The 12,117-nt window shown below is 35.9% G+C and overlaps 1 protein-coding gene across 1 annotated transcript in view; it reads left to right on the top strand.

Annotated features, from left to right (window-relative positions):
- The window catches only part of LOC134318802 (ephrin-B1-like), a 56,344-nt gene extending 44,526 nt beyond the window's left edge, over positions 1 to 11,818 (top strand). The window contains exons 3-5 of the mRNA XM_062999736.1: positions 6,272 to 6,364; positions 9,918 to 10,031; positions 11,363 to 11,818. Of these exons, the coding sequence (XP_062855806.1) occupies positions 6,272 to 6,364; positions 9,918 to 10,031; positions 11,363 to 11,742 (587 nt within the window). The 3' untranslated portion in view covers positions 11,743 to 11,818. The remainder of the gene's footprint in view (positions 1 to 6,271; positions 6,365 to 9,917; positions 10,032 to 11,362) is intronic.
- The last annotated feature ends 299 nt before the right edge of the window (positions 11,819 to 12,117 follow it).

Raw genomic sequence — 12,117 nt, 5'->3', positions numbered from 1 at the left:
GTTGCATGCCGGCAGGACTTGTTTGCTTTGCATCAGAGCTGAAATCAGAAGGTCTCGCAATTGAAAGTGCATTCTTAGAACTATTAATTCTTCTAAGATCTTAGATGAGAAAACATGAGAAATTATCATTAACGTAAACAGAACAAGCCGGATTCTAATAGAGGATTCGTTCACTAACATTGTTCTGGAAGCTGTGCTAGTTCCAGGAATCAGGGAGCGTTTTTAAAGAACTGATCCATTTTTCCACTGTTTTTATTGCTTTATCCAAATGTTTTTAGTGGTTAAAAGAGGTTCACAGAGTTTTTAGTTACAGATTTTTCCAGCATAAGCATAGCTTTGTAGTTAATGTATGCTATAGCTACCAATTATTATGTTATTTATTCCTCTGATAAATAATTCATACAGTCGATGTCAAAAAATTATACATTCTTGTATGGGACATTTTACTGCACCTCCCTGAATTTATACTATTTCTGCCACTGTTCTTTCTTTTGTGGCTCATTTTCCAAAATGTATTGAAAGCTTTCTAAAAATATAAAAATACATTTTAAATTGGCTTGCATTTTTTCCTGTTGTTCCTTTGATCAGCAAGTCATTTTAGTCTAGATTTAAGGTGCAGATTTTGAAACAGGAGCTTCTTGGTTTTTGGATTGCAAGTGACCATCTGGACATATTACCTCTGAGCAAAATAATGAGAGTTTGGGTTTTCTTTCTGACCTTGGCACTAGACCATTGTTCCATGTACTTTTTAATCCGTGTACTCAAACTGACCCTATTTATATGGACACAGAAGAGTAACCAGTAAATGCAGCATTTATGGAGAATTAGGAGGCCATGCTATAAATGATAAAATATCTACACTATCTTTTTTGTGTAAGTTGTTAAATTTTTTAGAAAAATCACATTAAACAATGTAAGAGTTCAGATCTGTATTTAATCTTATTGTTTGTATTCCCTGTAGTCGTGACCACTGTAGCTTCATGCTTCATGTTTTAAATTCATTATTGACTCGAGTTGAATTGAGTACCACCAATTCACACCAAGAAAAAAAATTCTGATCCACCTGATCTGAGCCTTATGTTCTCATCTATTCACAGAATCATGTTTGCTTTCAGAATACTAGCTAAGCACTTAAAATCCTCAGAGTTTTATGAAATGTTCAAGTTGTGGGTATTCAAGCAGAATTAATATTGTGTAAATGGATTTCTGCTTTTCTCTTCATGCAGCAGTTGGACTGTAAATGTCAAACTGTAGTGCTTCAGATATTCTGGTGCTATTTTAGATTATTGGGTGCACAGGAACGTAATGTTAAGATGCATTATTAAAGAGGAGATTTTAGGGAATCTAAAAGATTTCAGGTCTAGAGCAGTGAAGTAGTAGATGCGAGGAAAACAGGAGTGTTTTCTGTTTCGTGGTGTATGTGTGTTATACATGTGCATGTGTATATACAAGGGCATTTTAAGGAGGAATTTTATTGCTTTTGGTATGAAAATGAACCTTGGTAATATTTGGACTTTCAAGCAAGACAATGATTGCAAGCACGCCAAGTTAAGAAATCAGTCCTGGAATATTCTTCTAATTTAAATCCCATATAAAATCTTTGTTGGAATTAAAAAAAACAGTGGCAGCACGAAATTCATCAAACCTCAATGAACTGGAAGCCTTTGCACCACAAGAATGGGTGAAGATTCCACAAGGGAGGTGTCAGAAGCTTGTTAGCACCTACTGGAATTGCATATTAGCTGTTATTTAAAGACAAAGCATGTTCCATCATGTACAGAGGCTGGGGGTTGAATAATGGTGTAGTTGTGACATTTGTCAGGAGAACTAGATGTTTTTCATTTAAACTCAAAATGTCAACATATGTTCTCCAAATTGCTCGTATGTATCAATAAATCATTGTTCTCTATTTAGACTTTTTGTCGTCGAGCACTTTATTAGGTACGCCTATATGGTACATACATTATTTATTACAACCTACATCTACAACACAGATGAATTTGTGGATATACAATGAATGACTGTAAATCATCTGCTACTTTCTACACTGTACCCCCTGTACCCGATCAAAAGGGGCATATGGTATTACCATGATGGTAAGTGTTATACTATTATGTGTGTATCGGGTGTTTTGGGGGATTTTAAACACCTTACTGTCAATGCTGGGAGGTAAATAGAATAACACACATTGTGCATGAAAATAGCTCTAGTAATGATAGGTTTTCTTAATAAATAGACCAGTAGGTATTTAAATATTCCAGTAAGTATTTAAAAATCCCAATAACATTGCTGTACTTGCTACACTCATACCAGAACACCACATACTGCCATGTCGTTATCATTACCATGTTAATGTCACTGCACTTTTGAGATTGGTCCACCACAGAAACATCATCTGGTCAGTGGGGGTCCTGTGAGGATCACTTTTGATTGATAAATGGGGTACAGGGGTGGCAAAGTGTACAAATGTAACAGATAGGCTACAGTCAGTAATTGTTTACACAAGAAATGTGTATCTGTATGGCAGGTGTAGCTTATAAAATAATCAATGAATGAATGTACCAAATATGCTACTAAAGTGCTCAGAAATTCAATCTTTTTGCTATTCTGCTGATTATAAAAAAGCAAAAGAAAAAAAACGCTCTTTTTAATAGATGTAGGAAATTAAGGTCCGTTCCATTTAGCTTTATTTTGTCATAAATTTTACCTCAGGGAGTGATTCATTCACAAAGCGTCAGATTCATTTACTTAAATTTAATAGCAGATCCTCTGCCAGATTTTTCCAATCAAGCAACACGAGTTAGATGAATTCTGAGTTCGTAATATTCTGGTGTTTAAGGATTTTTCCATTTTCTGACACCATATTATGCCTTCAGAACAGATTTGGCTTCCATTTGTCAAATGATTTCAAACTACATTTAGTTTATTACTTGGTTCAGATGACTTGGATGAGGAAGAATGAAGAAAAATGAGGAAGGTTGAAGCAGGATGGATGATGGTCGAAACCCCCCGTGGGAATGAAAGGAAAATATTGAGGAATTAAATGCCCCACCAGCAGACTGTGTGTTTCTATATATACCATGTTGACTGGCTGAATTAGGTCAGTGTGGTGAATAAATCACCCTCTCGCAGTGAATCACTGCTGTTTATTATGCATCTCCAGAGCCGAGTAAACCCTTAACCATTAGAAATGTTTGGGTGAGTCCAGGTTCTACACCACCAAATAATTTTTAAAGCTCAGTTCTAGCTGTTCTTGAGCTGTCTTAGCACATATCTTGGTCAAACCAACCCTTTGTCATTCTGTTATAAGATTCTGACTGTTCTTGGTTCCACTCTTTAGGGCCCAGAACATTCACTTCAATACAGCTGCCAGTTGAAGTCGACTTTGTAGTTGTCAGGTTATGAGACATTATGTTTTTTGTTTTTTTACCCTTCAGGCTTTTAAAGTTATCCTTTAAGACTGTGATGTGCATCTTCAGAAGTCTGTCAGAAAGTGACCCAAAACTAACATGAGAAAGCCTGGATCTTTAATGAAGGTTTTTTTTTTTATTTCTAGTCAAGTCAAGTCAATTTTATTTGTATAGCGCTTTTTACAATGAACATTGTCTCGAAGCAACTTTACAGAATCCAGGACCTACAGACCAAAAACCCCTGTTGAGCAAGCCGAGGGTGACAGTGGCAAGGGAAAACTCTCTTAAAAATACAGGAAGAAACCTTGAGAGGAATCAGACAAGATCTTTTATTTCTAGATCTAGAGCCGTAGTGAAGGCCTTAGTACACTTTAGGCTAATGTAAACAATTGTTGTTTTTTAGTATTTTTGGTATTTACACAGATCTGGCATAGTGTTCCTGTAGAAAAGGTGCTGCTTGACTTTAATGGTAAGGTTCAAGAGTGAGATCAATGGCTTTGCTCATTTGTGCAAACTGGCTTTTGTACATATGTGTACTTAAAGTCATTCACTGTGGTGTATGTGGTTAGAAATAAAGCTGAGAAGAGAAGCGATTAATCTGAGTTAGGCTTTAATCTTTCACTTCTCACCATTGTTCCTCAGATTTACTGAGATGCTCAGTGTCTGAATCAGATGTAATTAGACAAGCTTGTTCTGAATGGTACTGAGCTCGTGTTGGAGTTTGACGTTTGATAAATGAACTGTGGAGGATTGTGGCTGCTGGTGAATAAAGACTTTATACAGTGACGCTGCAGAGACGGAAATAAACCTTTATCATTTTGTACAAGTGTGAATTTTAATTTGTTGTTTCAGTAGATGTCTGCTTTTCTACATCAAGGACTGCCAGTCTGCTGGAGTCAGTAAAACAGGAAGATTTTTACTGTATCAAGTAGTGCTTTTTAAAGATATGCAGCAGTACAGTAATACAGTATTAAAATAATACAGTAGTATAATAATACAGTAGTACAGTACAACAGCAATACAGTAATACAGTATAAAAATAACACAGTAGTATAATAATAAAGTAGTACAGTACAACAGCAATACAGTAATACAGTATTAAAATAATATAGTAGTACAGTAATACCGTAGTACAGTACAACAGCAATACAGTATTAAAATAATACAGTAGCATAAAAATAAAGTAGTACAGTACAACAGCAATACAGTAATACAGTATTAAAATAATACAGTAGTATAATAATACAGTAGTACAGTACAACAGTAATAGTAATACAGTATTAAAATAATACAGTAGTACAGTACAACAGTAATAGTAATACAGTATTAAAATAATACAGTAGTATGATAACACAGTAGTACAGTACAACAGCAATACAGTAATACAGTATTAAAATAATGCAGTAGTATAATAACAACAGTACAGTAAAACAGCAGTACAGTAACACAGTATTAAAAAATACAATAGTACAGTAGAGTAAAAATTAAGGTAATATGGTGCTAAAGTAATGCAGTAGTACATTAAGACACTAGTACAATAATACAGTTGTACAGTACAACAGTGATACAGTAGTACTGTAGATAGATAGATAGATAGATAGATAGATAGATAGATAGATAGATAGATAGATAGATAGATAGATAGATAGATAGATAGATAGATTCTTTATTGATCCCGAAGGAAATTAAAGTAATGTAGTACTAAAGTAATGCAGTAGTACAATAAGACACTAGTACAGTAATACAGTAGTGCAGTATTACTGTGATACACTAGTACAGTAATACAGTACAAAAGTAATACAGTACAACAATAAGAGAGTAGTACAATAATACAGTAGCACTGTAGTACAATAACATCATAGTACAGTACTAAGATTATAAGATTATACAATAGTACAGTAATACAGTATTTAAGTAATACAGTAGTTTTCAGTATTTCAGTAATAAAGTTGAATTGTTATAGGGTTGTTATAGGGTTCTATAGTAATATAGTAGTTCTGTACAGCAGTTTTTGAAGCCCCACCACCGACAAAAACTGCCCTTACCCTCAATTAATTGGAATGCATAGAGTCACAATTGTAAGCTGTTTTAGATAAAAGCATCAGTGGTAAATGTAGCTTACTTGTTTACAGTGATACAGTAGAAGAGGATTTCTGTTGTACATTAGTTTACTGTGTGTTTTATCTGTAATAATAACCTCTGCAGTAATAATAAAATCAGTCTCATAATGAGGTTAGTGTTGCTTATCTAAATCTAACGAGCTGTTAATGGGGGTGAAGATCAAAAGCAAACCAGACATAATTACAGCATGCAGACTGAACGTGTTTTAACCATGTGTTGCCATTAAGTTTTTGTGCGATGTAACATTTATTCATTAATGCTTTTATTTGACAAACGCAGCTGTTCTTGATATATTAATATATTTTTCTTCAGATCGTTTCTCTTGCTCTGAGTAAATCATTTTAGACTGCTGGTGATTTTTATGTCCATACAGTGAAATGTGTTAGATATTAACTGTACAGATCTCCTCCCTCCTGTGCTGTACTCCAACACCCCTCGCTGAACCCCCACAATTCCTGACAGTCCCCTAATTACAGCACATGCAGAAAATAAAACCCATGCCATGTCGCTCCTCTATATTTACTCTCTGCTTGATTGAACGGGTGAATGGTGACACTAATGAGAGAGACTGAGTTCTGCTTCCAGGGCTTCAGTAAGATGGTAAAACCCACCTAGCATAGCGTTGTTAGCATTACACCACATTATTAACCACGTAAACACAACTAAAAGGCCAAGAAAGTGCTAATAATGATGAGTGTTAAATATTTATGCTCTTCTTTGTTGTTCTTTCTTTCCCCTAGCCACTTCCAACGGATCTCTGGAAGGCCTGGAAAACCGAGAAGGAGGTGTCTGCAAAACCCGCTCCATGAAGGTCATCATGAAGGTCGGCCAGAGTAAGTAAACGCTAAAAAACATGAGAACATTTTACAATACTTTAATAATGCACGTTCTGGTCCAAGACCTCAGGAGTTTTAGAGATTTTTTGATAGCTGAACCCCTTCAACATAATTTGTTTGGCTGAAAAACTGTTAATCCACACATGGCTTCTTTGAATAGTTTAAAATGTTCTGTATTGTTACTGGTATTCTTACAAATGTACGTACATGTACATAGATAAATTTTTGCAATTCAATTTATTTCTGCACCTGTTCTTTTTATGTAATTACATATTTGTTTAATATTTTAAAGTTTTAAAGTTTTTATTTTTTTATTTTAGGGAATATTAAATAAATATAAAACTCTACTGGGTAAATAATGAACATATGAAAAGCCAAATATTTTGCTGTTTGTCTGATTGGTTTGTCTAATTCATACAAATGGATTTTTGACTACTTGTACTTGTTAGTTTTCCAGCACAGAATGTTTAGGGTAGTTGACACTGATTTCAGGACCATTTTAAAAGCTTAATTTCAGCCTGATTTAAAGTTCTGAAGTGGGTTTGGCTCACTGTGTTGCTGGAACTCCCAACGGTTTTCTTAGATAAAATCTTTGTGAAAAATTATGGAAAATTGTTTGAGACCTAAAACTGCTTAGAAACGTCTCAAAGGGACGTGCAAGACTTGTAAAAATCACTTGGAATTTACACAGAGCTTTCCAAACTTTTGCACATATGCACTCTTAAATGAGACGTTTTTACATGGACACAGCTCGGCCACCAGCTTTAAATAATCATGATCACTAATGTAGTATTTATAAAGTTATTGAAAGCCTGTTGACTACAATGAAACACAGTACCGTGCATGTCCCATCTCTGTGTGTAAACTTTTGTATTTATTTTCTTCAGTATTTTCTTCAACTTTATGCAATTTATGTCCAAGCTGCACTTAAACTGAAAAAGCTTCGTATGTGTCTATTCCTTAATGATTAAAGTAAGCTGACCTGCATTTACATCTACAGCAATATTAATAAAGATTAGTCATAAAGATTAGAAATGATTATGTAATTTTGATTAGCGTCATTTATTTTGATGACTCAAGAGGAGAAGCATGTATTTTGTCACTTCATATATAACTTTCATTTTTTGTTTCACTGTCACATTGAGATAAAATACACAGAATACCCACATGGCATCTGCGCTGGCATGGCCTTTCTCCCTTCCGAAATCTAACAGCTAACAGTTCTGAACAGTTCATTTATTTTCTCCTGCTGTTCAGGAGGCCTGGCACTGAACTGCCACAGCGGGCAAAGTGAGGAACATCTGCATACCAGCATTTCTTAATTGCATGTTTGGGGTCTGGTGTAGAAACCTACAAAACAGAAATATGCGGCCGAGACGGCACGGCTGAACGGGAGCCAGCTGCGCCTCTCGAAATGGATGAGCGATAATGAAAGTTATTCAGACGAGTAGCCGTGACCTCACCGACTTTAACAAGCGCCCGACCATAAACGGTGTCGCCCTGGGCTTAGGAATTTACACTCTGTTCCTACGGTCGAATTGTGACTTTGACTCCAACAAACCTGCCGAATATTTAAACGCCAGCAGGGAAACTTTAATTGCTGAATTATTTACAGTGTAGCTTTTTAATCATCCACGATATGACGTCTCCTTAAATGCAGGTTTGGTCATGAATTATTTGCACGCAGATTTGGATGCTGAATTTTTTCTTTCCCATTGTAATTTTAGTGGGGTGAAGGGATCAGTGAGACCACAGCTTCCTGTTAGCATGTTGGTCATGACCACAATCTTGGGTGAGGTAAATCTCCTGTCTCTGCCTGCACAGGCCTGTTAAATACATTACTGCTCCTCATCATCATTCCTGCTCTGAGCCGTGATACCTCACAGCTATAGTGCAGAATGAAGTGGTGAGGTGTGTCGCTAAATGAGCCATGATGGTCAGATCATGAGCTCAGCGAGGGCCGATCGTTTGGGAGACCCTGAGTTTTATTGTGCACTTTAAATAACCAAAAGCTCTTTTGGCACATTTTGTTACCAAGAGATGACTGGTCTGTTAATATGTATTTACATTTCAGCATTTAGTGGATGCTTTTTATCCATAGTGACTTACAGTTGTGACAGTATACAATCTAAGCAATTGAGGGTTAAGGGCCTTGCTCAAGGGCTCAACAGCAACCTGGCAGTTGTGGGACCAGCCACCTTCTGATTACTAGTCCAGTATCTTAACCACTAGGTTATTGCAGCCCCTGGTTAGGGCACAGATGCTTTTATATACAAAAGTTTGTGAACCCCTTGGTCAAATGTCATATTGCATGTGAATAAAACAAATAAAAAATAAGGTGTTTTTACATAGGAACAAACAAATAATTCTGATAATGTGAGTGAAATACAGTAAAAGCAGACACCTTTGCAATGGGAGTTCTTTATTACCCACACTACCCTGCTGTGCACTGAGATGACTCCACACACTTAAAGTTCAAGTTCTTCTTATGCAACCATCATTAGGAAGACACAAACCACAATGGAAAGAACAGAAACGCCTCTGTCACACCCACTGAACCTCCGGGGGCTCACAGATAAGAGGGTTCATCTGGCTGGAAGAACCATTATCAGTGTTTAAGTGCCCCCGGTGACCCCACGACTTTCACCGGAACACAGCAGGAAAAATCCACTTCTAATAAACTTCACATCATCCAGGAGCCGAAGTTCTGAAAGTAATCAAAGAGTTCTGAATTATTATATTAAATTTAATGGATTTATTTATATAAATACATTCTATTATGGTTTAAAATAACAAGTTCAGTTCACTTTAAACTAACAGTAAAAAATTAATAAATCACTACTTTTATTTTTAAATCTGACCTCTTTTTTGCACCCCTGTATGATCCTGCACAGCACACGGCTCCAGACCGACCAAACCACCTCAATAAATAAGAAACATTTCAGCATTTTGACAGCATAAATAAATAATAATGGAAACACAGAACCGAATGAGTTTGTACCGTTTCCTCGCCTTTATTTCACGCTGAGATGAATCAGTACCCACAGTAAGCTCAGCATGTTAGATCAGATTTAAATATGAAACATTCTTCCATAATTACGATGCATTTCACAAGCACAAACGTTCTGAATTGAGCCGGCCGTGCTTCCCACCGAGCCGCCGGCTTTATTTAACAAATATTTTCTGAAGAAGTGTGCTGCTAACGAGGATATTTACTCCCGTGAGCCGCTGTAATCGAAGTAATTTGTGTGCTTTATGTGTACCAGATTTAATAATGTTGACACTCTACAGTCGTACACACGATGTATGAGATTCATCTATTTCTAATTTGTGTTTGGTTTTAAAGACACGCCGTATTTAACAGTCACAGAGGGACGATGACTCCGAGAGGAAAATATTTAAAGCCAGCAGCTTATTGATTTTGCTCGCCGCTCTAATAACAGCACTAAATCAGATTTGGAGTTTAATATCTCTCCATGTTGAGAGTGAAATGAAAGAATGGAGGATAAATATTTTATCAGAATCTTTTCTGTTTTTATCCCGATTACAGAGCCAAATGTGGCATCAGACACGGAGCAGATCCAGTCATCCATGCCTGAACCTGATGCCAGCTCCAATCCCGCCAGCACCAACCAGGAAGGACCTCCGGAAGCTGGGAACACTGGTAGGAGCTCTTTTTATGGTTCACATGGTGTCATCACTATGGCTTTGTCATAAATATGTGATAAAAATGTCTTTATCATTCAGATTCACATTGTTTATTCTTGTAAAATTCCTTTTTATTTTAAAAGTTTATTTTTCTTATTTATCAGACAGGAAAAAAAAGAAGAAGAAAAAAACAACTTTTATGACATTTTCATTATTAAAAGTGTTTAATAATCCTTATCCTAATCTCATAAGATTTTGTAAAATATATTTAATAAATACCTACAATCAATAAAAGTTAAAACATTAAATTGTAAACTTTATTATTATAAAAAAAACATTTGCTTTTATAATTAATTTTACATTTATTATTATCTATTATATTATTATGATATATGAATAATTATTATTATATTCTTGTTATTTATTTTTTAACTACACCTGGAACCCTATAAAAAAAGGGTTTTTATTTTTAAAACAATGCTTGTTCTATACAGACAGGCTTCTTTATGTCCACTAATGTTACACAGCAATGTCAAGTCGCTGAAAGGAAAATTTCTGGCATCTGCATTTTGATGGAATAAAAAAAGAGAATTATTTTTGTCTCCTCAGATTTCAGTTGAAGCAGCATTTTTGGCTGTAAATCCGCATGGAAATCAGCCAGCAAGAGGATAAAACCAAATTACATGTGCAAACAGATCCTTCTGCCTTATTCACTCCAAATCAAGATTTTTTAGCATATTTTCGTGTTTTCAAGTTCATGCTTTCACAATGAACAGCATACTAATATTTTTATTTATTTATTTTATTTTTATTTTTTTATTTGTATGATGGATGCATTTATTTTAGTTTTTCTTACTGTGAGTCAAGTTGAAAAGTCATTTACATTCATTTTAGCTAAAAAATTATGTTTTAAATACATAATTTAATTAATATTATTATTTTTTTCATTTTATGATTTTATGATTTGTATTAAATAGCTTAGATCTGACTTGGTATAAAAAGAGTAAACAGTAATAAAATTTCATTTTAACTATATTCTCTGCTTGGGTGGCGCAGCAGTATATTACATTAGCCCACCATCGAGATCCAGGTTCAGCCGGTTGGTCATCAATACAGACACGTTTGTCTATGTCTTAGGGGGTGGGGTGGCCAAAGCCCTGCGATGAATTGGCGCGCTGTTGATGAAAATGAAATGAAAACTATCGTTTGCAGTAGAACAACATTTTTACTCTTTAATATAGTTTGCATATAAACATTTATTTTTAGAACTTGAAGCAGAATTGTTCACATTTTACCATCATGTGTTTTTAATTCTCCTCACTTTATCTTTTATGTGTTTATTTTTAGAAACAATAAACCAGGAGGACAGCACCGATAGCTCAGACAGTCTCCTGGGCTCAAAGATCACCGTCTTCTCAGCCATCGGTGCTGGCTGTGTGATCTTCCTCATCCTCATCGTCTTCCTCATCATCCTGCTCATCAAAGTTCGCAAACGATCTCGGAAACCGACTCAGCCCCACCTGCCCACCCTGTCGCTCAGCACCTTTGCCAGCCCCAAACTGATGGGCGGAGGGGGGTCAGAGCCCAGCGACATCATCATCCCGTTACGGACAGAGAACAACTACTGCCCGCATTACGAGAAAGTGAGTGGTGATTATGGGCATCCGGTTTATATCGTACAGGAGATGCCCCCTCAGAGCCCGGCTAATATTTACTACAAGGTGTAATGCTGAAACAAACGAGTTCTCCAACAGGAGCTGCTGTTTTTATTACCAGCATCTTGGACAAGGTGGAAAAAGATGAATTAACTGGATTAATTTTTATGTTGTTTTTTTTCTCAGTGCTCAAACAAGTGTTGGCATAGTGTGGTTTCAAGTGTTTTTGCAGCATAAGCCTTGCTCAGAACAGCAAAGTCTGGGTGTGAACTGCCTTTTTTAAACAGAAGAAAAGACCTTGAACTTATTTCTGGTCTTGTGGTTGAACTCGGATCCTTTTTAACGCTCAGGTACCAGGGCAGAAGGAGGAGACACGTCACAGAAATCATCAAATCTTTGCCTTACTATTTTGACAGAAATGTTTTTGCACCTTCCACATCGTGTTTA

The sequence above is a fragment of the Trichomycterus rosablanca genome, chromosome 8 (genome assembly GCF_030014385.1).
Source record: "Trichomycterus rosablanca isolate fTriRos1 chromosome 8, fTriRos1.hap1, whole genome shotgun sequence".
Lineage (NCBI taxonomy): Eukaryota > Metazoa > Chordata > Actinopteri > Siluriformes > Trichomycteridae > Trichomycterus > Trichomycterus rosablanca.
This window is presented reverse-complemented; position numbering and strand designations above follow the sequence as displayed.